Raw genomic sequence first — 27,127 nt, forward strand, 5'->3', positions numbered from 1 at the left:
TCTTTCCTTTTCTTTAAACTGTCTTCTCTTCATCTATGTTTCTGACAGCATCCATCACTTTGATAGCTGATCACAGCATCCAGCAATCTAATTCTAATCCCTACGGAGCTTCTTTTGTAACATCACCCTAATAAGATGCAAAGACTCTGAGCCCAAAGAGTAGCAAATTTGCAGCATGTATTTTGCTGCATGTTAAAAACACAGTAGAGGCTAAAGTATAGCCTGACTACCAGCACAGGTAGCAGCATGAAGCTATACGTCTGAGAGAAGAATATCAGTCTTCAGAAGAATCTGCTCCCTTCATTTTCTTTATTATATATTTACAAGGGAGCTAGAGAAACACAACGTGCGGTTTGAAAGAAACACAAAATCATATGTACCTTCCTGAATATTAAACTAACTATATATAACTATATCTATATAAATAAAATACTAACACACAGAGCTTTTGATTTGGCCTCTGCAGACAATGAGGCACACTAGGAGGGAAGGCCAGGTACTCTGGTCTAGTGAGAGTATTGAAAGGCACTACACCTATGGCAGACAAAGACTGCCTAGGTACCGGGGAAAAATATGAGCTAACTGCTGCAAATTGCTAAACTGACAAAACAGACGTAGGAGATGTTCCTCTCAGACAGCCCTTCTGGCTTGCAAGTGTGGTAAGCTGCAGCCTCTGTCCTTGCCATGGCCATGAATGAGATCAACCTCTCAGCTGTTGCTGGGCTCCAAGCAGCAGTGATTCCTTTCAGTTGTTTCTCTCAGTCCTATCACCCAAATTATGGATGGACTTCAGCCTAAGCCTGCTGAGTTTTGTATAGGAGTGGACCACACAGGACACAAAGTGCCTTCTGTATTGATCAAGAAATTCCAGTGTTAAAGACAGCACTGTCAACTACTAGAACAACAGAAATGAGTAAATTAATAATGACAGGTTTTTTGTCTCACGCCCAGCTCCCATCCTGTCCTCTCCTCTAAGTCATTTTAAGAAATGACTAAAATTCCTATTTGTGCTGACAGTATTAGGCTCTCATGCCAATAACCTAATAGCTTGAAAAAAAGTACACATAAATAGTAAAGGCTTTAACAACTTGTACAAATGTGTACTTCCCAGAAAAATGATTTGGGAAAGTATTTACCACATTTGAATCTAAACAAGAACTCCTCCCTGATTTTATATAAGCCGATGTATATTGATCAGCCCCAGATACTACTACTTCTAATGTTTGCAGAAAGTTTGGTTTAATAGTTTGTCAACGCTGTGTTTTTTTCTTAAATGCTGCAACTTTCAGTTTTTCTTGACTCCATTCTGAATAAAAAAAAAATATTTGTAGCAGTGGACTCACAAATAAGCTTTACACATTTGCACCAAAATATTGGAACACGGGGGTGTAATATAATAAACTGGTTATAAATTAAAATCCCCAAATAAAAAGCTCCTGAATGCTCTATTAAGGACTTTGAAAAAATATTTTGGAGTTCAACTCTCAGTATAATGGAAAATACATTGCACTGTAGGCTTCGTTATTTTAAACCCAGCATAATTCAGCTAAGATTGACAACACAGCTAGTCATGGTCGCTGAAATAGTCCACATCACTGAAGAAGCATCACACTTTCAACCTCCCTGAACCTTTTTAATGCTGTCAGTACAATACTGTGGGGAGTAACAGCGTAATATTATGTGGGCTTCATCTGGATCAAGAAGGTAACAAATGGCCTTAAACATTCAGCAGGCACTCAAGTTCAAGCTGAGTGCTTTCTGAAGTGTTCACAGTGCTTGGGTGAGAATGCCTCCTTCAAGCACCGCAGGGCCACCCTGCAGAATTGAAGAGATTACGACTTTCTCTTATCACTAAACTTCCGAGTTAAATACAATTGCTAATCACATAAGGAAATTAAGTCTGAAGTGCTAATTCAAATGCAGCCTCTAAGCTTTTTGAAATTCTTCTGCTGTTAAGCACAATCTCTAAAACTTTGAGCATGGTATTTTCAGCTGCACCCTATCTCAGCATGCTTGATATGGAAGTGTCTGTCCTTACTGAAGCTAATGGGATCTCAGAGGATTCACAGCCAGGGAGTGCCAGGACTTTACAAGATTAATACCCTGTCTGGGACCACACGAGTGTGCTTTGCATCACTTCCCACTAGCTATGCCACAACAGCTTCAAAAAGCCAATCCAGCTTTGCCTGTAGATTCCAAAAAACAACCTGCCAAATGTCATTTCTATGTGTATTTGCTGCTTGCTTCCTCATAAAGTGTCTCAAGGGAAATAGCTCTAGAAACATGAAATTTGCCAATTCCCCAGATGACATCAGGAACACTGAAGGGCAGTACCAGGCAGGACGGATGTACCAAGCATCGTACTGACCTGTGTGCGGGTTGAGAAGGATACTGCCAGGCGGTATCCCTGCAGCTTCAAGTGGAAGAATGATGTAGCTGGTGTTGCTGGGGGCCACCTGGCCACTCATCCCATTCTCAGGGTAGGACACGTTGCCTGAAGAGTTGGCCGCCACCCCAGGGACAAGAGATGCACTTTGGAGAGGCTGATGTAGTCGTGACAGTGATCCTGAGGAGCCAGCGCTGCTGGAAGACTCTGAGCCTAATGGAGAGACAACAACCACAGCAGGGGGGTTACAAGGGACCCCAGTTCCCATCAGACACAGCACGTATGCGAGGTCAGTCTTCACAGACTGAAAAGGCAAGCACTAGAGTCCATGCCCAGCTAGGAGGAATGGGGCTTTCACTCCCTACTGAGCTCAGTATCCAGTGGTATTTCTACAATCCAGAAGACTACTTTCCTCCCGCAACATCTGCTTCCCCCCCGAGTCAGCCGATAGCTTTCTCGAACAGAACACAAAATGCTCGGCATGTATTTATAATGCCAAAGCACTGGTTCATAAGGTATAAAAACTAAACACTGGGTTTGTAAATGAAAAAGAAAAAAAAAAAAAAGAACACAAAATCACACCAAACGTTTTCTGTAAGAACAAAAACAACCCAGCAACTGAGTTGTCAGTCAAGTATTAAGGTAGCTGCACCATGTGTGGATTAACTGAAAACTACCTAACATTTTTGTCACCTTGATTTTTCAGCACCTAGCTTATAAAAACTGATCAATCAAGACAAATCAAGTGTGCTAAAACACACTTGTGCCTGGAAGGATGGGGAGACACGTTATTTTAAAGACCGAATATAATTTCCAAACTTCAGAGATTTTACTTGATTAGATTTGAATTTGCTTCACAGAAAAATGACAAGAATCTCCGAGAGCTCAAGGCTCAGATGAACGGCTTCCTTAAAGCAGGATGTTAAGCCAAATATAAGAGAGGTGTGAAAGCAAAAGTTGGTATGGACACTTCCTTCCAAAAGTAAAGTATATTTTAATTTCAACTTCTTTTATTTTACTTCTGTGCACTGTCTATGCATCTTACATTAATTACTAACCTCCATAGTGCCCTCCTGCAGGTGTACACTAAGAGAAAAGACAGAACTCAGACTTAGAATTTTGCTAAAACCTTTCTTAGACAGCAAATTACATCCCTTTGTAATTGGGATAGTACAGAAGGACTCTGCAGGAGACTGCTTAGAGCCTTGGATTCATTTTTAGCCAAATCCATATTGGAATTCATTTATTTCCTCACAATTAGAGCAAAACAAGTTTCCTCTGAAGAAATCACACCAGCATCCTGCTACTTAACAAACAGAAGGACTTCCCACAGATAACTGCAGATTGCTGGGTAAAACCCATTTTTATCCACCTTCTTCAAACTTCATATCCATACAGCAACTACTACAGACAGTCCTCTTTATGAACTATGCAGAATTTCCCATCAGCATGACCCTAAATCTGCTTCTCCAGTATATCTAATCAAGAAAGTAATAGAGACTTCAGAGGGGGGAAAAAAAAAAATAAATAAATAAATAAAAAAATATATATAAATACACTTCAAAGTTGTATTAGTTGTTGTATTTTTCCCCCTCCTTGTAGACAGAGGTTGGGCATTTCGAAAGATTATTCCTGCCAGGAGTTTTATTTATTGGATCATTTCAGACTTCAGTGTTTCTGCAAATTGCAGAGATATTCCTGGAGGTCATCCTCATCAAGCTGCAAGCAGTATTTCCATCTTCCTCCCAAATGTAAATGCAACTGCATGACTTTCATTTTCTTTCTACAGCAGTTACCAGCTCCTTTCTTGCATTTCTCTGCTCCTACATGCACTTTGTGTTTCTTCTTTAAGATCTTGCTTTACTTTCTCCTCTTTTCCATCACCTATTGAGTTCAATGGGTTCAACAGAAGGCATGATTAGATTTCATAAACCTCCCAGTATTATTTCTAAGCCTGTTAGTAGCACCAAGCTTGAGTTCAGACCTCTCTCGCCCCATTTTGTGCTACTCCGAAGAAATACTGTTAGCATAAGAGAAGGCTGCAGCTCTGACATTCAATTGCTTTTTACTTTTCCCCCTTTCAGCTATTTTTATGGCAGAATCACGGACTGATCTTTACCAGCTTCTGAACGTTAAAAGCCAAAGGACTGCAATGAATTCAGATGTACTCATCAGATGGTAGGGAGAAGCAGTGGAACAACCTCTGGAGCTATCACCACACACTGGCCAAGATGACAGCTTTGCAACGTCTGACTTAAAAGATCAGAGATCTGCTCTCCTATGTCAGTAGATCAAGTTGGTAATTTTGAAAGAACACTAATAAGACACAACCATTTCAGCAATTTTCTGAATACTAAAAAAAAAAATAATAATCCCAGAAGTTACTGCTTAACCAATTTTACCCCCATTTATCCTGTATAAATATTATATATTTTAATTTTTTTCCCCCATCACTACAACTTATTTCCTATCATTTTAAGTCTAGATGTATTAAGCCAAGTAAATTCCAATACTAATGTTTGGAAATTAACACCAATTAATCTTGTCTTTGTAGCTCTGACTAGATGTTTTCACGGTGTCTAAATCTGGAATAAGAAATCACCACATAATTAATTCAGTACTGTACCAAATGGAAAAAAAGAAAAAAGAAAAAAAAAGAACTATCTGCCTTTATTCAGATTCACATTAAGAGATGTCTTGCTAAAGACTTCTGAGAGGAACTTTGACTAAATGGGATTTTTGCCCCCATTACACAACCCAACCTCTTCTTTTCAGTAGGTAATGATGGCTATTTCTTCTAGATTCTTCTATAATTTTCTTGCTGCTTCACAGTTGACATAATGATAACCTTCATATTCTCATCATTTTCCATTAATATGTTTTTAAAGTATTCTGAGAGACACAGCAGTTCAAAGAGTGGTAAAAGAAAAAAAAGAGTCAGAATAATCACCACAAGGTCTTAATCATTGAGGGGGTTTGCAGAAGGACAGCGTGGAGGTCCCATTAATTTTCCAATATCCTGAGCACCAGTGAGTGATGCAACATGTCTCGCTCTATTTCCTTTGGGTCAGCATTCAGTACCTGATGACTGAACATCTCTGTTCATCCCATCTTCCAACTATGAGGTAAATTTTTTTCTTTCTTATGAACTGGACTCTCAAGATCTATCTACTACTTGCTCCAGATGCTCAGTTTTTTAGTAGCAGTACAGTGCTGATCACCTTTGGAAGTATTTTTGTCTTGGATAAAGTTTCTTGGCTTAGGAATATTTATTTGCTACTTTTATAAGTTACTTTCATTTCTGTATATTTCAATGTATTTAGTTTTTGTTTATAAAAATGGTGCATGCTCATGTGAATACAATTATTCCTCTGCAAGCTGCACCTCTAAAAATAAGATTGATGTTTCAGCACAGTTGGTTGGTGGGAAGAGTATGACTGGGAGCAGTTGGCTCATGATTTATTGCCCATACATCAACATTCCTACAGTTTCCCTTAGTCTCATAAGATCCATCAGGCTAATGCCTGATTAAAGGAAATCATAAAGAAGCAGAAATGTCTGAGATGAAATTATAATTTACAGAATATTTTATATTAAAAAAAAAAAAAGTTAATGGATTGAAATGCCTGCAGTATGACCGTCTTTTCCCAACAGCAGCGGCAATGAACACCTAACAGGAGAGATTAGATTGTGGTTCCAATTACTTGGAGCCCCGCCAAGGAAGTTTAGGATCCCTACAGATCTGTATCGACACAGCTGATACCCCAACGCAGCTGGCTTTTCGTAAATGGGAGGGTAAGAAATACACTCCAACAGATGTGCATTCCACTGAATGGAAAATGCATTAACAGAAGTGAAATGCAACAGCTTGATCTTTTAAGGCTTCCAACAATTATTTAAATAGATATGTAGATACATAGAAGATGTCTTCGAAACACATCTTGTTTTCTCTCCTAATAATGTATATTAAAACCTGTTGTAGTGTGTCAGTGAAAACAATGTGGTAGTTGCTAACCTAGATTTTCTCTTCATTAGTGTATTAGATGCCGAACAGGTACATCTTTGATGCTACAGAGACATCTATTTCACTTACCACTTGTCCTCATTTTTGCTAGGATAGAGTTAATTTTCTTCTCAGTAGTTAGAATAGCTGTGTTTTGGTTTCAGTTCAGACTTGTTATGAGAGGAATGTTGATAAAAGTACTGGTGTTATCAGTTGCTGCTGGAGCTCAAGGCCACCGTGTTTGGCTGGTTCACAGCTGCATTAGGACTGGGAGGGAGAAGTGTAGTGAATAGAAAACCCCAGAACTGGCATTTGGATGTGCCAATTAAATATTCCAGATCATATCACATCATGTCAGTATATTAACTGGGGCTGACTGGAAAGGAGGGGGATTCCTGTTGGTTTTCACTCGGGCTCTCTCTCTCCTGGGATTGTGGTTTCAGTTCGGGATTGTCGCTCCTCCCAGATCGTTATCTGGGAACAGGCCAGGCTTAGTTGGTGGGTGGTGAGCAATGGCACTGGGTATCACTCATTTGTATATTTTATTACTGTTATCATTATCACTACTATTTTAATATTAGGAGTTTTTTTAAGTTTTTCTTTATTTCTATTATTAAACTGTTCTTATCTCACTCTACAAGCCTCCTAATCCTTGCCCCCAGTCCTCTCCCCATCCCCTGGGGGCGGAGGGGAAGTGGGTGAATGGCTGTGTTGGCTGCTGGCCAAGGGCTAGCCCAGTGAAACTATCACAACACTCTACAGGCTTAGTCAATCCTAGAAAGTCCACTATATTACTGGAAATCTAAACTAACCAAGGTTTTGTACGCTGTTCTAAGTTGTAGGAATGCAATCTGATTGCAATTTGTCCAGTTATTAACTCTGCACTCAACACTGAGTTACAACATAATATATCTCCATATATCTACTAAGCTTCAGAAGAACAGAGCAGAAAATTTTATTTGCATTATACAAGCTATGCTTTCTAGTGGAACAGGGCTTTCTAAACAATCAACAGGTGCGTGAAAATAACCATTAGAAACAGTAAGATAACCATGTAATGGGTTCCAAACAGCCCCTTTTGTAAAGTTTGCAAGAATGAAGTAACATAATTCCTTTACTAAGCTCTTATTCCTGTGCAGCTGAATGCAATTAAAGTCTAAGACTAATTGACACTACTGGAATCTACTGCAGAGAACAGCACATTCTAGGATCTATCTTTGCCTAAGGGGAGGCTAACATCTTTCTGTGCTTCAGTTTCTATTTTTCTGCTATGTACCATTAATTACTGATTTATCAGAATTTAAAGAGCAGAACATTTAATTTTAGTGACAATGCTAAAAATGATGCAGTAAGGCTACAGTGCTACTACTGCATCACTATACATACACTCTCAAATGCAGCTGTGAGCCATCAGTGAAAAAAATTCTTGAAGTCTTAGTATTTCCACACTCAAGAAACGTGTTTGGCACTGCTTCTGGATGAATGTCACATTTGTAGGACAATTTTCACATTTAAAATGGTCACAAACATTTTCCATCATTTAGCCAACGAAGAAGATTTTTGACCTACTGCTGACTTCAAACTCATTACATATATACCATATGCAGGACCAAAATGCCTTAAGTTTATTATTGTGGATCATAAAGGACTTCAGAGAACAGATTAGGACTTTCTGTAGAGGAGAACTGGGACAGAATTGATCCCTCCCATGCCCTGACACACTACCAGGACAGCGTGCCTAACTTTCGTAGCTATACGTCTTGCAATCTCATTTCAATTGCTGTTGTAAAGACAAAAGAAAATAAACACAATCCCTCCAAATAAAAACACGATCAAGCTTTAAATGTCTACGGAGCTATGGAATGTCCAGCACTGCCTATGACTGGAGTCATAGGAATGGAATAATGAAGATCTAATGCAAAAATGGGCAATGATGTGTTGCTTGGTACCTAATGTCCCTTAGAAAACACATGCAAATAGCACGTGGGGGCTCCGACAGCTGTACGAATGCACTCAGCATTTTTTGGTGAAGTGCAAACACTTTATCAAGGCAAATTTCCCCATTATTTTTTGAACAGTCATTCTTTTCTGCATTAATGCCATTCAATAACATTTCAGAGAGAAGGATAGAAAGAGAGATTCAGGTATTGTTTCCTCTGACTTTCCTCAGGCTGACTGACAGTTTGACTTTGTGTCCTGGCTTTTAAGGTGTAAGTATGTTTTGACATCCAGCCTCGCTCTTTTTCTCCACCTCTCCCTTTTATTTTTTCATTTTTACTCTTCCTGTGCCTCAACTACCTTTCAAATTTAAACACTTTGCTAAAAAAAAAGTCAAAGCACTTACAATATGTAATTGCTCTGCAAAGAACATGGATTTTTAGTATCACTGATGTTTTAAAAAATGTACTATAAGAGCTTTCATCTGAAAGCAATTCTGGGTTTGGTGCATACAGAGTGCAGATGTATTTCCAAGTATTGGCATGCTTCAGAGATCCCTCCTTTAATACATTTTCTAGGTGCACCCTTTAATATGCTTGACTTTAACACCAAAAGGGCTAATTAAAAGTGTTACTCTTTTGCAATTAGATGTCTCAACCCTCCAAACTGGATTTCCCTGACATCATTTTAAATGCTCTGCACCTCTGCAATACAATGATGCGGAGATATACATTTATCTGTACTCTACGAAAAGTGAACGACATGAAAAAAAGAATACCAGGAACCTGTGCCTCCTCCTCAATTTACGCATATCAAATTCAATTCTGATGCAATGGAAAAATTTGCAGGAGGCAAAGAAAACTGGAGGTAAAAACATGGTGTACTGTATGCTTCAGGCCCCACTGTACAGCCTATTCAGACTTTATACAAATAAAAAATACAGCAGAGTGTAGTTTCAAAAGAACATACGCACTCGTTTTGCTTTGTTGATAGGCTCACGCTCAGGAACGAGCCAGAGGTAAACAACTATACATACTAGTTTTCAAAGTCAAACTCATGTCTTAATTCCATAGGATTACACATACATGAGGATGGAGTAAAACTGAGGGAGAATCTGATCTTGGGAAGGGATCCTTATGGGTCCCTTCCAACTTGAGGTATTCTATGATTCTAGGAATCTTAAGGTAATAAACCCAGTATTTGTCCAGGGTCTCAAAAGAAACATAAAATAGAAGCATTAAGAAGAAGAGGGAGGATATTCCAAAAGCTCCCAGCAGCTTTATGACCAGTAAGGTTTGAAAGAATGGCTTTCCAACCAGGCAGGTTCCTTTACAGCTATGAAATATAACCAAATTTTAAACTATGTTCAAGATCTGGAGGTCCGGAATGTAGTTACCAAGTCAAAGCTTTTATCAATTTATTCTGAAAACTCCATTCCCCAGCATCTTGAATCACAGCAAAGGCTGTCGTACAATTTTGGGAACAGAAGTGAAATCAGACCAACTTAGGTTTGATAAACTGGGTTTAAATTAAATACCATTCATAAAACACTCTCAAGCTGGAAGAGCACTAAGTGCTAAGTATTGATTACCACTTGTCCTGTACTATATTTATCAAATGAACCAAACTGATGGAATCATCTGATGGGCTCATTATTTATTATGCACTTTTACATAAAAATATAATAAGAGTAGCTTAATGGCATGGCTTGAAATTACTTAGATCCAGACTCCGTGACTTACTGATATGTCAATGTACCTGTGCAGTTAATGCAAATAAGTGCAAAATTCCCACCAGGTTCGTAGTCCCCTTAAATGATGCCTTCATTTAATGGGAACTAAAGAAGAAAATGGAGAGACTGCAGGACCTCTGTGAATCCAGTGCTTCTGACTTGCTCCTACCACAGCACACTGCCTCATCTGCCAGCAGCTAGGGAGAGGCTGTGCTTCAAGATACAGATGGTCTGTATTTCAACAACAACAAAGTGTTCTTGGATTTCTCATCAGATATATGACATTTAATTCTTCACGATTCAAAAAGAGTAAGACTAATAAAGAAGTAAAATCTGTGTTTTGTCTGAGAAGACTATCATCTTTTCAGGCTACAACAATTGCAGAGACTGTTCAAATAGGACGTGCACATACTTTACTCCAGAAAAAGCCTACCTCACCTACAATTTGCAAACCTCAGGTACGAAGTTTTCTTCTTGATTCCTAAAAACCTCAATACCAGGTACCCAGATAGTAGTGTACATAGATGGACATACACATCTGCTATGCACAGGAAATACAACTGTTCCTGTAATTCACCATATAGTCCAACCATTGGGGTTGAACTAGATGATCTCTGAAGGTCCCATCCAACCCAAACCATTCTGTGATATACCATACTTGGACAAGTACCAGTACAGCCCTTTATCACTGCACAAGAAGTACTGTGAACCCAATACAGTACTAGCTACCTGTTTTAGACAGTTTGCCGGTACTTCTGTTACTTGATGAGCTATCTCCTCTTGTCAGGACTGTTATCCCACCAAAACTGGCTGTCTTTGTTATGGCTGGCTTCAAATTTCGATTTGAGCTGTCCGAGTCTGTGCTGCTCCATGGTCTCTGGTGGTCTGTCCACTTCATTTCATTCTCCGTACTGCTCTGCCGACTGCCAGATGCCTTCCCTGTGCTGTCTCTGTTACCCCTATGGACATCAGGAGACAAAGATTTAAACATGAACAAAGACACATCAAGGCAGAGTCTATCTTTGGTCACCAGGCAGCACGTCTAACAAAGGAAAAGGAATTACTCTGCATTTACGAAAGCATGCCTGAAGGAGGGGATTTGACCCCAATACTCATCTGCCTTCAGCGAGTAAATGTTGCTATACATTTTACATGCACAGTGCTTACTACTGCTCCCCTTTCCCATATACCCTAAGAGCACTTCACCAGACGTGACTGACGCAGCAATATTACGTCGCATGGACGTAGTATTTCTGTTGCCTGTTGACTGCAAACCCCTCGCTACTTCTCCCTTTGCTGTCTGTCACCTGTAAGGCTTTTCTCACTGCCTTCACGTTATACTTTTGTCTTCATATCCATCCTCATTATTTCTATTGCACCTTGTCCTCACTCATCTGCTCTGCAAAATCACCCAAAGCTTTCCCCTAAACATGTGTCCTCCCAGCATGACCCCAAACCCCTCAATGCTAATACTGTGCTTAAGAAACCCATCAGTTGATTTTTTTAATCCCTCTGCATACGCTAATTGCAAACATCTCTGAGTAGAGTCTGTCTGTCCTTGAACATCTGCAGAGTCCCTAGTGTACACTGAGAGACACCACAGTTAACTGAGCAGAAACTAGAGGAGAATTTGGCTTCTTTATGGTGAACAGCTTACCATGTGCTGCTAAAATGACAAAACCAGCATGCCTACCACAGCTGGGTGCACCATGACCATTATCCCAAGCCATGTTAATAACACTGGCTTTTTGGAAGGCTTTTAGAAGACATTTGCCACCCCTCTGTCTAATTTTACAATATAATACCTCGCAGGCTCAAAGCTCTTTCTACAAATCAAAAGGATGGGACTGTATCTATTTTCTTTTTTTTTTTTTTGGTCCCCTTTCTCCTTGTGAATGTGGCTTCTGCTTTTTACTTGGAGAACCTGCTGAGCTGTGTCACTCAGGACGTGAAAGAGCAGAGTGTCAAAGGTGGGATCATGCTGGTGCGTTCCTTGCCTGTGATCAGAACTTTACACAGATGTGATCAGCAGTATGAACCTGTTGATCTTTGCCAGACCCAGACACTGGGAAAGCATGGAGAGAAACAGCACAGAAGCAAAACATTAAAAAAAAAAGGAAAAAGATTTTAAAATACATTTTCCTTAAGATTTAATTGGGAAGAGAAAAATAAAAGTATATTATTTACAGACTCTTTTGCATTCTTGTGGTTAGAAATTAGCAGTTCTCTTATATTCTAGTGGAAAAGAGAGAGAAACAGAATGCTTTTTTATCCCAGTTATCTGTGATTTTGGGTTACACTAAATCCCTTTTTGTTCCCCAAACCTGAACAGATATTAGTTATTAAAAATTGCTGCATAGATATTTTAGATGCCTCCTTACTCCTACATGCCAAATGATTCTCAGATCATCAAGGTTAGCCCAAAGCACGACAGAAAGTTTTTCTGCATGCTTCCTGTGGCCATGGGGCACAGCTTCAGATGTTCATAGTGAAAACTTATGTAGCATAGATGATACAGATTTGAAGAGAAACTATCTCTGTTCTGTATGCAAACCTCAACGCACACAGACACACATAGTGATCACCCTTCTTCTGCCTAGCTACCCACATGCTTTACTGCATGAAGGACGTGCTCTTGAAAGCCTCCATTACTCCTGTCCACTCTGCTTAGCTTGCAGCAGTTTGCCATGCTCAACTCTGGTCGATTAGAACTGAACCTGGGAGTGTGGGAAGAGAGCCTTCTTAAGTTGCTCAGAAGAACGTTGTCACTACCAGGTTGGGTTTTCCACTTATCTATTGTGTCACCATGAAAATATGGACTGACTCCTACTGATTCCCTGTGCCTTGGGATGTGATTTTGGATATGGGATACATCTGAATGTTGTCTGGGCATAAGGAATTGAAGTTTAAAAGATAAAGGTCACAGAGAAAAAGTTTCAAAACATTGCCACTTTAGATAAGGAACTTCAATCAGTTTGTACTGATTGTACTTTTACTTCAGCTTTTAATAAACCAACAAAAGGAAAAAAGGTCAGTCTGGGCACTAGTCTGTGAAATGTGTCTGTGGTACACACTAGAGCATAATAAACTTCCATCAGTCAGAGTCACCCCCAAATTGTGGCAGTCCGAGCAACTGGGCAGCTGAAAATGTGATATGGTTCCTGAGCCAATGATCCCCGAAACCAAAGGAAAGGGTACCATTGTGACCTCCCCATTCAGAGAGCATGGAACGAGCTCTGTTCTCCATGCTTCTTTCCAACCAGAAAAAACGACGTACCCACACTCACCAAGGTCTCCCTCAGCGAGGACATGGATGGAATCACAAACAAAAGTTATTGGGAAATGAAGATTAAATAAAGTCATACAAACCTAAACAGCTGTCTTTTCTTATGGGTTTCATTGCATATGCTACTGTCTTCCAATAGCCTACTGAAAAATGAAAAGAAAGATTATGGTAACAGACATGGTAATTCAAATTTATCGTATTTATAAAGCTATACTTAATTTCTAGCAACATCTTCCAACTTGTATTAGATTCATAGTTTAAAAAACTCAAGGCTAAAAATTTTCCCCTCTCCCATAACTGTGCACAGTCAACTGAACATAAGAAATATCAGCCAAGGAGGCTGAAGGCCATTGAACATTTCCTGTTAGCGAGCAAGGTAATTCTCAGAAGCCAAGGAACCATACATCTACATCCAAAAGAAAATTCATAAAAATATCACATAATAAGAACATAAAAAATACAAGCCAGTAAAATACAGCATATATAATTTTAAGCACTTGCTAAGTCACTTGGAAATCTCTGCAGCTCAGAGAAATAAATGCTCAGCTTTCTCTGATGAAAAAGAAAGGCAAAGCACTTAAACACATACCTGACTTTCAACATAGCAATCAACAAGGTTGCTCATGTGCATGGAGCTGAGCACGGATTGAAGTGCTCCACCTGATCAAAGGCAGTAAGGCATGCAGCAAGGAAAAACAGCATTCTGAGGAACACAGCTGCAGCCTTCCTCCTGACAACAACAGAGAAGGCAGTAACAGAAGCCCAATTTCCAACCTGGTCTTTTACTGGTCTCCACTTGGGTATGCATCCTCACAATGGGAAAACTGGTCAGCCAGCTCACAGGTTTAAGCAAAGTGAACCAAATGCTAATGCCAGAACTGGCCACATTCTTCTGCATGCAGGTGTGGGACTGAATGCACAAACCAACGGAGGTCTGGCTATGAAGTTCAGGGTTTATCCCATAAAGGTCCCCACTCCAGCCTCAGCAGTGCTTTCCACCTTGACTTGGGAATATGAACAACAACATCATGTTTATTGTCCCACTCTCTCCAGAGAGGGAAAAGTAGGCTTACGGGAACATCTTCTTTTTGCTTTTTGGATTTCCCTGTTACATTTTTTAGCAATTTTGGTAAAACATATCTCCATAGTCATGATAAAGAAGAAGTGGCTGAGGAAATATCCTTGGCTCTCAGAATACAAGCTGGTTAGGAGGCCATGCCCGTTACCTCCTGAGGGCCTTCCCTCATTCTTATTTCAGGACTGCCCATTGGAAAAGCTGGTTTGTCCCATTACTGTGGAGTCACTGTCTATGGGACATTTACCCATAAATGCATCTGACACATGTAAAGATGGACAGAGATAGAAATATTGTGAAAGATAACCTTCCCTTCTTCAAGGGGAGGAGAAACAGTTTTAAAACCTGCACAGGACAGACTTGGGCTAGCACTGCTCCAACACTCACCAGTGAAATTCTCAGCGTTTTGGTTAAATTCCTTATTTACCATAAAGGTGCACAATTTCTAAGATCTTCAGCACAGTTGAGATAATTTATGGCTGCTACAGAGCTAACGCTTTGTATTTTGTAGATCTCAGTTAAGCACAATTTCTTCTTCCCTTTGCTTTAAACGGATTTATGACAATAAAACAAACATCCATAAGAACTAACACAGAGTAATGCAACGTAACAGTTGTCTCAGATATCACCATTTCATTGCTACAGTGCAGCAGTAAAGCAGGTCTGGTCTGGGGGGACTTGTGAGCCTTCAACAAGCGACAAGTGAAGTCAGTGCTGCCGCTCAGCCCCACAGCACAGGGGGTTAAACAACAGAAACACAAGTGTGGTGTTTCATATATATCATCACCCAGCCACTGCTGGAGTGCTTTTAAAAAAATCAATAAATTAAATTCTAATGGCACTCCCAGAGACAGGTTGAACATTGGAAATGAAACATTAGGTGGGTTCCCCCTCGCACCCCAGTCTGCTTTTTAAACTGAAATGCCAAGTCTTGGGAAAGCAGCAGTAACACCTTATCTGCTCAGATACAATACTGCAAGGCAATCACTTTTCCCCTCTCTTAAAGCAGAAAAACACCGCAGGTAATATGGATTACAAATTTGCTCAACAGCCTTCACATTACGATAAACAACTATAGAACTTTAGATAGACAAAATAATGAGAGAGATAAACAGCTATGTTTAACACCAAAAAAAAAAAAAAGCTATTTTTTTACCTGTTTTCCACAAAAAGGTTTTCCTGGGAGCAAACTGACTGAAAAATAAAAAAGGCATTGTATCAGACGTTCTAGATATGCTCTGCTGTTTCAATTCCTTCCTCGATTTTAGAATTACCTCCCCTGTTCAGGCTTAAGGGGATTTCAATTCATGCATCATTTGCATTTGCAGAAGACAAGAAGGAAAAAAGGTCAAGAATACAGTCAGGCCAGTAAAATAAATTCCATGCATTACAACACGTTGCCAGTGAGGGGTCTCAGTTTGGGAACAAACTGAAACTTCTCAGTCCTGAGATCAGAAGAAGGCAGTATGTGCCAAATACTGGCAATTCGAAGGGGAAAACCATTTTTCCTACATAATATAAGGTTCCACTGGTCTGCCCTACCACCTCAAAATAAGATTGCAGAATAGCACAGAGCTGCAGGTAGGAAGGACAAACAGGAGGAAAGCATGCAGAAGTGACAAAGTTCTTCAAAGGGAGAGAAGATATTGTAGTACTTAGAAATATTATGTGATTTCACATTTTACAGTTGGAGAGGAAACAGTCATACCCACATTAAGATATAAAATGATGATAATCATCTTAGTAATAATATTAACAACAATAATAGTCTATTGCAAAAATGTTCTCTGCTGGAGGACTTAGATCCCGAGAAAGGTGAAGGGCTCGGAAGAAATCAATCGTGTCGGCAAGTGTATAATTCTTTTAGTGTTACTTAATTTTTTATGCAGAGAAATGAAGCTGTGCTCAATTTCCCATGAATAATTCTCCCTCTTTGATTTCTTCATTTCCCTCCTATTTCATGTTCACTACACAAAGTGCCTCGTAGATGTCACTGGATTATACCTCCAAGAGGTAGAAGAAAGGACAGCCAGTACTCGCACTGAATTTAAACAAAAGGCAGGCAAAGGGAGGAGGGCACCAGAGATCGTGCCCATTACTTCTGAAACAATGGGACTCAGCTCAAAGAATAATGCAATGCCATCATTAGCTGTGTCAAATTTTAATTGTATGGGATATGCACAGATTTGGGACGTTTCTGTTTTGAAAAGGGTGAGCTAATGACCTACTCAAAGAGCCCTGACCAACACCAGAAGCAAAACCCTGCTCTTTCCCAGTGCTCCAGCAGATGCACAGGTAAAGTTTTCCCTTGGCACTGCAGACAGTGCCATCCCATCAATTTACACAAGGAAGGAATTTAGCCCTGAGAAGGCAGTGTGGTTCCTTGTTAAAGCTGTACTTCGACCACCCAGCATCCACATCAGGGAACATCTGAGATCTCTGTGGGCTTCCCGGGTGAGCTCCCACCCTGCATTCCAACTAAACACGCAAGGCTCTGGGCTGCATCGGTGGCAAGTGTCTCCCCTCAGCACAAAGCCTCGGGATATCAGGAGCAAGTTCTCCATTGCCAGGGACCAAATTCCCAGTTACAGCAGACCTAGGGTTTCACCCCAGGTTGAGAGGAGACACAAACTGTTCCACCTAAAACCACTGGGATCCTTGGTACAACTACGACCCTGCGTCTTCTCTCATTTTATGTCCCTTACTCACAAGGTTTCAGTAACAAATGTGGCTGTGCAGACTTCAGCATAGTCTAACTACCTACATAGTGAAATCACCCCGTGGGTTTGTACCACCTCAACTGTGGGGCTGTGTCTTTACTTTGAGGTTCATGATAGGCATTTGTGCATTTCCAAAGCAGCATTATAGCTTCTTTTTCAGGACAAGTGAATAAAAATCATTGCTTAGACCAGAGTACTGGTCTGTGTCCCCACAAAGTTATGAAAGCAAAGGGTCATGTACCTGTCTGAGTCTTTTTTTTTTAATTTTACTTTATTTCTTAAAGTTTTTAAAAAGACTGGGGCATAAAGCAGAATAAATGTCTGGGATTGATAGCCAGTGGAGAGGTCTGCTCTCTCTTCAGTGTCTTGATGGGAACCACTATCAACAGCATTACAGACTTAAAAACAGAGTCTGTAATAACTCCATTTTTCTTTCTGGCTAATGATGCTGGCACAGGGCCACACAATCCCCAGAAACTATTTTTTAGTACAGGTGGGAGGCTGAGAGGCAGAGAAGACAGGTATTTTTTTTATTATGTTATTCTTACTGTCAAAAATCAGATGGCTAAGCAGCTCTGGATAGCAATTTAGCTGCTACAAGGTCAGAACTCACTTTCCTGATCTATAGCATCAATAATGCTCAATTTAAAGCACCAGGAAAGCTTAAGTATACAGCACAGCTGTTGTCAAAAACGTTCTTAAAACACTTGGCTCTTGTATACTCAAAGACACTGACAACAAACCTACAAAAGGAAAAAAGTTATGCCAGATTACCTACAAATTCACCTCCTCGGAGACCTCTGCAGGCAAGATTTCCATTAGGGTGCTCTGTATGACTAATTGTCATTTATGAAATGAGTATGTCACTCTTCCAATTTCCCAGAACCTTTTAAAGTCTCAACTGGAAAGCATGCATCAGCTCTGTCAGTGCACTAGGTATACTGAGGGCTGCTGCTCTTGTTTTTAATTACATTAGCCAACATAGATAACTATTAACAGGCAGCAATATCCTGCAGTGGATACCATCAGGTAATAATTTTCACATCAGTTAACAAGACATGATAGATCTCAGGCTTCCAACTAAAGCTTATTGCTTGATCTGCAGCCACAAACAAAGGCTCTGTACAGCAGTACAGGAGGTTTAGTATCTATGGGTTTATGGTAGCCAAACAAGGTGTGCCTTTCTTTTGTTTTTATGAATTTTAAACCCTTCTCTTCCTAATCTTTTCCTATTAGGAGGACAGGACAGACTGAAGATGCCTTTTCAAATATTTCTCTTGTGACTGTCTTTTAATCAGAGAGCGAGAAAGATCCTCAGTGTTTTCTTAAGTAGAGGAATCATGATTTATTTTAGCGTAAGGATCTGGCCCTTCAAAATACACTCCTTAGTCAAAAATAGTCATTACAACTGACAACAAAAATTAAAAAGTATGTTGTCTTTCCTTTAATAAGCTCCATGTGTACCATGGGCAATTCTAGCATTTCTGTAAGTAATAAAACATCTACATTTTTCAATGAATACACACTGATTACTAGAGAATATATTTATGAACAATGGATGGTCCTTATGTGATTCTGGCTCATGAGGTTATACATTGCATTAACCTCGAAGAATGAAATTTCCCCTATGTAATTTGATTGCTAGCCTTTAGAATCAATTTTCTGCATGCTTAAAAGCCAAACGTAGTGTACCATTTATGCACGCATTTGGGATTCTCAGTTAAATCTACAATTGGAATTAACACACAGGGGAAGAACAACATATACTCTTTTTTATTACTTTAGACTGTTCTTTGTCATTCTTGGACAATTATTTTTCAACCTACTAAAAGCAACTAAAGCAGTTTAGACAAGAAACAACTTCTTTGCAAGACCCAGATACTCCAGGTCCTCTGCTCCAGTGCACTTGTGGTTGTAAAATTCACAAATTGTTGTAAAATTAAGTTTCCAATAAAAATATGTTTTAAAAAGGAAGGTTGTAGGCTTTGTCATTTAAAAATAACCTTGCAAATAGCTTTGAGTATAACAGAGCTCACGCAGCACTGTTTTACTGTTAGTAGCCTGAAAAGTTTGAGGTACACTTTGTACTTATTTCAGTGAGCTGGAAGGATCACATTTAATAACTATTTATTTCTTCGCCAATCCTTTTATTAAGATACCACATTAACATGCTTCTCAATCCCTGCCATTTGCTATGACTCTACACATGACATGAGTCATTAAAACCTTCCAGCTCCCCTTGTCAAAATTTATGATAGCCAACACAGCAGATGGAAAACTTGCCAGAAAGTATCATTTAAACTGACTAATATCAGACTAATCATCATAAGGACTATCATGATGATGGCATTATTCATGAACATATTTATTTTGTTAAAACCTTCCCACTTGGAAATGAAGATATCTGGTGCACTACAGTGCTGCAAAATCAAAGGAAAGGCAAGCAAGCCTTCTGTTGGCTGGTATGTGGGGTCTAGGTTAAGACATTTTTCACAGCACTTGAACATGCACAGAATTTTTTGCCCTTGTAACTATACCATATCTTCCTCCTAAATTTTGTTCAGAGTTCTGACTCTTGGGCTGATATGTTATCCAAAACGCTTTGGGTACCTCAAATATGTTTAGGGAGGGGGTGCTAGGTGCAACAAGTTACAGCAGTACTCTTGACCTTCATGGTTGCCCCTTCGGAGACCTCGCATGCAAGTTCCCTCCATGCATACTCTAATTAGAAGTGAAGTATCTATAATCCACTTTTTAAGGTTCATAAGCAAGGCAATGATAAAGGCTTGACTACAGCAGTGTAAACAGTATAAAGATAATAAATATACCACATGACTAATCCCTCCTTGTCTCTCTTGCTATGTCTAGAATTTGCAGGATGACAAGGCTTAGGTACCTACCTGAGAGAAACCTGGGGAGAATTGGATTAATTAATGATTGCAGAGGGTTTTAAAACTATAAAGTCTCACATGCAGTAAGTGGCTACCTATAATTGGAAGCTGTTGCTCTCTTTCCTAAAATTAAAAAAAAAAAAAAATAAAAAAGTGACATTGTCTACCACCACAACGACTGACATCATCCCAAAACCACCTCATTATCTGTGAGGAGTGCTCCACTGAAAAAAGCTCAGCTAAGACATATATTCCTGTTAATATTATTAGTACAGCTTGCCAAAAGTCACTGCACCACAACGCTCACCAACACCTGCAACAGCAGGGAGAGAGAGCCAACGAGTGGATATGAGAGAGAGAGGGAGAGACATCTAACGTTAACTTTGCTGAACTTTACAAACACTCACTCCCAATCCATTTCAGATGCCTGCACAAACCACGCTGTTGCTCAGGCCTTGCCTCTCGGAGATGCTAACCCAACGGACCACAACAACCTCCTGCTGCGAGCAATTAAAATGCTCCCCGCTTGCCTGTCTTTGAAACTCAAGCATCTAAAGATAAAAACAGCAGCACATTGTGGAGCGAGTTTCAGCATTTTTCCAGCCACCTCCTTTTCCCAGCCTAGCACTTCTAGCTGCTGCCTGCGATAGAAACTGCATTATTTTGGCAACAACTTTCCACGTGATATTTTTAAACAACATGTTGCCTCATTTCAAATCTGCTTCAAAACACGGAGATTTTCTGATTGTTTGTTTGCTTTGTACAAGCCCTTTGTAATAAGCCAGAAACAGCAACCTTCATATAGAAGACATGTTGCAAAGAGGCTTTTGCAGCCCTCGAATGCCTCGGTAACTCTACCCTGTGACATCAGACCCACATGCTGAAAGCAAAACCTAAACCACAGGGCATCTGCTTTTACTGGAATTGTCTCAGTCAAGAAAGAAAACAGCAAGCTAAAAATATTTAGATGTGGCAAGCTACTTATTAACAAGCAAAATTACTTATCGCAAATGAGACAACACAGACCTCAAAACTATACCATGTTTTCTGCTAAAGAAAAATAACTTGGATGTGTGCAACTCCAAAACCAGAGCAAAATAAAAGGATATCCAAAATAATTCTATTAGCCCTGCAACATATGAACAGTTTTAATTTAAAAGGACACTGCCAAATATGATTTTCAGTAATAATTTTAATTGGGTTTATTCCCATATTCCTCTAAGTGACAGAGCTCCCACTGAGATGTGAGATAAAATAATAAAATGTTGACTTTTTTTTCTTTTTTTCCTTTTAGGACCTCATTATTACAGTATTATAGCAAATTTTTTTTTCTTTCTTTTTTAGGAACATGAGGTATTGCTCATAGTCATTTTATATTGTCCAAGTTCTGATGTTTTGGTAAAGTCAGGAATTATAATGTCTATTTCATTTTATTCCTTTCAGAATAAAATCGTCAACAAAGTGACCAACTCCTTCTGGTGGCAGAAATATGGTGCCTTAATCTGTCATTTCAAAAAAGCCACACAGCTCTATGTTTAACCTCTGGCTTTTGTTTGGACTGTGGTTCAGGGCTGGTACAAAGAAACAAAGCCATGAGGAGGTTCTGCAGGAGGACACTTACAAGATTTGCCCTAGCTCAAAATAAATATGAAAGAACACAGCTATCTGAAATTATTGAGAGTGTCCATTTAAATCACCAAAAAAACGGCTGGCAAAAGAGAAGGAAAAAAGGAGGAAACCTAGACCACATGAACACGAACATTCAAAGAAATGGGATAAGCACTCGGCAGACAACATGCTGGGCCTGATCTCTCCTCTACCCTTCTCCCTGCCACTCTCATCACCTCCTTCTCTAGAAACTAACCTCCGCACCTCTCGAGATCCTCTCGGACCCTTTGCGCCAATCACCCTTCCCTGTCACCTCCAGCTCCACTTGCTCCTCCAGGGCAAGTCCAGTTGCGGTGTTGGTGTTGGAGGGGGACAAGACTGTCTGACTACCGGCAAAGGTATGGCACTAAAGAGGCAATTAAAACAACTACTCACATCTTGTGCAAATATTCTCTCCCTCACTCTCTGATACTCCTCTTCTCTCTCTTCAATTGATTTACTTCGTCTGTCATCTCTAAATGGAAGAATTCTGTTTTGCTGAGCAGAAAGAAAACCAGGAGGGTTATATAAGTTGAGCTGTTAAAAACTGCCATTAAGTAACTGTCAGCTGAGAATAATAAATGTTCACTTAAACAAATGAAGCATGAAAATGATAGCTGTCGTTCCTGCACCAAGAGCCCTGCGAGGCTGGGCACCTGAGGGTTTCCAGGTAGATACTGCATGGGGGTTTGTAGAGCAAGTGGCCAAAACGTGGCTTTCTGCAGGGCTTTTTGTGGACCTGCCATCCTAAAAATGGGTGTTCTCACTCCAAGCCTAAGTGTCATTGCTCTCAACTGCTAGGATTTCTCAACTCTCCTATCAGCTGTGACGAGCGGGAGGGCAGGCAGAGCTGCACTACCTACGAAATCGAGGAAGAAAAGAGGGAAACTAGGCAGTAAGAGCTAAGCTGCAAACCCTAGAAGAAACCCACCAGAGTCTGTGTGTATGAGGAGGAGAAGTTCCAAATATTCGGTACAACACTTTTAACCATTTCCACACCATAAAGGAACCCTTGACTTCTGTTTCGCTGGGCAAAGAATGGAGGTTTGTGCCTCTCAGTAAACCAGAGTGTAGGAAATGGTTGTGCTGTGGGAAGGAGGAGAGGAGAAGAACCCCAGCAAGAAATGCTTCATTAGCAACTGGGTTTCAAGCACTGCTCCTTCTCCCCCTGTACCCCAGCACCTGGTGAGACAGGTCATGCTGCTTTCCTTTGGCTGATCCCCATGTCCATCACACCCTGAAAATGCTTGGATTTTGCATTTGAAGCTAAAGCAGATGCAGCATATCTGGCAAGGCTGCTATGTACAATTGAAAGTCAAAGAAAAAAGGGGAAGAAAAAAAAAAAGAAAGGAAAGGAAAAATCAGTCTTTTACTGAAAACATGAAGGACAGGGGTGATGAGAGACTCACTGATAGGTCCCTCCACAAATATAACCTAAGCAAAGAAAGCATACACTGTCTTCTTACCTGTGAGAATTTTCTCATACGAGCAATTCACATCAGCACCTTTTTTGATTTTGTTTTTTGTTTTTTTTGTTAATAAGTTCCACATACACAACTTGCACTGGATTGAAACAGCACAACACCCGCTTTTAAAGGCAGCACAAACACACACATTTCCCTGCCGCTCCCCTACTCATCGGGCTCACCTGAAGTGTTACGGCACAGGCAACACAGAGGGGGGGAACGTCTGCCACAGGACATGCACGACAAGCAAGTAAGTTACACAGACAGTAAAAGGTGGTGAGGGCACAGGAGGCGGGAGGGAATTAAAAGATGAAACTGATTTATTTCTGGTCAAAACTTAATTTAGGATGGTTTTAAAAAAAAAAAAAAAATCAGCCTGGCCTCACCATCCCATGTTTGTTTGGGGCATTTTTTTTTTAAATATATATAGATATATATATATACACACACACACTTTTTTTCCTCTTTGCTTTTTGGGCTACATCAGTTTATCAACAGTCCATACTGAAATCCAACTCTGAATGGGTACAACAGAAGGAAGAAAGCTGCAGGGAGCGGAACAACTGCCATAGTTAGGCGAGACACTGAGAAATGCGACTGACACAGCCTTCCACGCAGCCCGGAGCCGCTGGCATTCCCCCCTTCCCGTGGGCATGCAGCAAATCCTGCGCCAAGCAAACCACCCATGCAAACCCCACACACTGCCACGGCTGAAGCGGCCACGCCGGGGCTCGATGCTAGCCACGGTGGTACGGACACCGGAGGAGGCGGGGAGGAGGGTAGGAGGGTAGGGGAGGAGAAGGAGGAGAGCAACAACAAAAGAACAACAATAACATCAGTCAGCCCACCTTCAAAAACAGAACAAATTTCAGCAACTCTCGAACCGAGAACCAACCTGATTGTCTTCTTTATCAATACTAGAGTTATCTCGCTTCAAGATAAATCGCTTCTGGGATTCTTCACCTTTTTCATCTTTTAAATGTTCAGAAAACCTTTGCTCTGGTCTGCCAGCAAAGTAAAACATAGCAATAAAAAAATCTTTCTTTGGGTTTTGCTTTGATCTTTATTTCTCAGTGCTCTTTGTTTTCACAGAGGCATTCAGTGCAAAAGCAGTTAACATTTGTGGTCATGGCGAGATGCTGCCTATAGCTGTCTGAGGCTGCTGTATAGCTGCTAACTGTTATTGCTATAAAGAGCTTTTGTTGTTGTTGTTTAGCAAGGAGTGGGAATCCAAAGTCTCAGTCACTGAAATATTTAAACTCTCCTCACTGTGACTGAAGGGCAGGAAAAACAAATTAACATACTGTATGTTAATTTGCTTCCTTCAGTAGCTGTGCCGCTTTGTTTACATCCACCTTTGAAATTAAGGAAATACTGATAGAAATCTTAAAAACCAAACCCAAGAGTTTTCTCACTCTTAATAAACAAAACCAGTAATCTGAGGGACTGATGGTTTTTTGCTTAAGCAAAATATTATCTCATCACTATTACATGGGGAAAATACTCCAAACAATCATAGAGTCTCAATTAATTCACTGATTTACACCCACCCAGATATTTATTTATTTATTAAAGCCAAACCCCACTGGTTAAAAGCTCAATATTTTGAGGTGCACAAGCTGGGATGATGCTGTTCCATCTTCTCACCTTGCACAAAAAGCAAATTTTAAGAAGCATCTCATGTCATCGAGCTGGTCACTGCCAATGTCTTGCAGCTTGTCAATAAATAACACTCCAGCCTGCACCACTCCCAGACCCAGACCCATAATGCTTTAAGCCCCACTGATGTCAATAGGGTGATGAGCGGCTTGGAGAACTGAGCTGGGATTCACACGCTGCTGTCACCCAGTTGAGGCACTGCTGATACACAAGCTGCTTTATAAAAGCAGTAATATGCTGTGTCACACCGTGAGGTTTCTATCAGAGAACACCAACCTTGCACTCTGTGCTGAGCTCCTACCAGCAGCCCAGGTAGGAGATGCTCATGTCTACAAGCATGATGATGCAACATCATCTTATCTCAGAATGGAAAATTAAACCAGATATGTAAATCAGTCACCATCTTGTTATAACATTCAGATTTGCACTTAACTAATTAGCAATAGATTTCAAATCAAAATACAGCATATATTAATGTCATCATTACAGTCCACTACAATTCATTGTCAGATGTGCAGGAAACATTTCTAACGAACTGTTAGAAAGACAATACTAAGAGACAGTAGCCCTCCTGCCTCACTTTCTGTATGAATCTGAGGGACTCCCACTTCTGCTCACAATTTGCATTTTTGTGACAAGCCAACAAAACATACCAGCCCGATTTCTACAGGTTTTGAGGATTAGACAAACTTTTGTCCATCATCCATAGGTACTAGAGCTAACAGATACCAGGGCCAACAGATGGAAGTCAGCAGACTCTTTGGATGCCCTACTAGCTTTCTTGTTGGCAAGCCCAGACGAGCATGGCTCTCTGCACAGTTTTCTAGCCTAATGGGTCATTAGTGACATTTGCTCATAAACAAAAAGGCTACAAAGCCCATTAATGGATTGCTATGTGGGTTCTTTTGCCTTTTCTCCCATTTATGAGCTCTGTGCCTGCACAGCCAGAAAAGAAGATTCATTCCCTCAAATATTCCACCTTGACAGGACCAGCTGAGGAATGTTATTATCTAGTTTTACATCCTAACACACAAACAAAGCCTCTGGAATTGTACCATCATTGTAAAATTTATAGTTGTAAACTATCTGCTGAGCATCTAAATAAACTATACACTGAACACAATAAATCACATCCAGAGGAAAAAAATGTAACAAAAAACAAGAGAGAAAAAAAAAGATTGAAAAAGCAATTTGGTAAAATGTCTTCTCCAACTACTCTCTCATTTAAACAACATGGTTTTCATATTTCATAGCATTATTTTCATTTTTTAATCCCATTTTCACCTCATTTACTATTTATACTTCCACTTGTCAGAAGAGAACAGGAGAAGCAGGAGATCAAGCTATGAGCCTTAAGTTATGATCCAGTATGTGCCTGTTAATAAAATTAATCTACAAGCCCAGTAGGTGATTAATCTCCAGTTGTGAAAAGAAGTTTGCTTGGGCGGAGAGACTCCACAAACGTGCAGAGCATGATGGAGCACTGCAGTAGTACAAACACCATGAGAAGATCCTTCCCCCCCCAGTCAACACCACAACCCCAGGTCACCACTACCAGTGAGGCTGCAAACTGCATGACCAGCTCTCTTAATAAGGATGCAAAGCCTGAGGGAAGACTGTCAGGTGAAGAACGGGATACCACAACAACAAGTATCTTCTGGTACATCAACCTACAGGCCTCCCTGAGTAAGTGCTCCAGTGTTCAAAATCAGAAAAGGACATTCAGTTGAGAGAAAAGGACACTAAGGACTATTTTAAAGAAGATATCAGAATCCAGCAATTATTTTCATATAGGGTTTGGAGTATTTTTTGGTCAATACCATTCACCGCATTTTCTTTTTTTAACATCTATTGCAAAAATATATTAATAGTAGGATATAGATGTCAAAGAGTTTAAAATGAGTAAGTGGAGCCAAATGATCTAGCCTAGTGAGTAGAGAAGAGGTTGATTCTGCAAAGATTTGGGTCTGGTTCTCTGGTGGAAGTCAGTGCAAGTTCCACGTTCACAGCTTTAAAGTCCTCTATAATTGTATAATGCATTTGCTAAAAGGAAGCAGAACCATTGTGGTTATTCTGGGGAAATCTCTTGCATTAGTTTATGAATTTACAGGTGAATCAACTGCTTGAAAATGGAAGAAAATGATATGTAATTGTGAGTAAGATGCAGTATGTTGTCAATATACTAATACAGTATATAATTACAGTAATACAGCAGATAGAGCAAATTCATCTCATGTGAGTCCTAAATGAATAACAATCACATTTACTTCTCTTCTAAGCATTTTTACACCTGATACTGTCAGTCTGTACAACATACCAAATTG

The 27,127-nt window shown here is 40.1% G+C and overlaps 1 protein-coding gene across 1 annotated transcript in view; it reads right to left on the bottom strand.

Annotated features, from left to right (window-relative positions):
• ARPP21 (cAMP regulated phosphoprotein 21) overlaps positions 1-27,127 on the bottom strand; it is a gene marked incomplete at its 3' end in the record, with an annotated part of 68,075 nt that overhangs the window by 14,844 nt on the left and 26,104 nt on the right. Inside the window, exons 11-16 of the mRNA XM_029085869.1 lie at positions 24,040-24,148; positions 22,075-22,176; positions 15,577-15,614; positions 13,429-13,488; positions 10,789-11,018; positions 2,369-2,599 (exon numbers count right to left, since the gene is read on the bottom strand). Coding sequence (XP_028941702.1) covers positions 2,369-2,599; positions 10,789-11,018; positions 13,429-13,488; positions 15,577-15,614; positions 22,075-22,176; positions 24,040-24,148 — 770 coding nt within the window. The remainder of the gene's footprint in view (positions 1-2,368; positions 2,600-10,788; positions 11,019-13,428; positions 13,489-15,576; positions 15,615-22,074; positions 22,177-24,039; positions 24,149-27,127) is intronic.

Source organism: Antrostomus carolinensis, unplaced genomic scaffold (genome assembly GCF_000700745.2).
Source record: "Antrostomus carolinensis isolate BGI_N321 unplaced genomic scaffold, ASM70074v2 scaffold7827, whole genome shotgun sequence".
Classification (NCBI taxonomy): domain Eukaryota; kingdom Metazoa; phylum Chordata; class Aves; order Caprimulgiformes; family Caprimulgidae; genus Antrostomus; species Antrostomus carolinensis.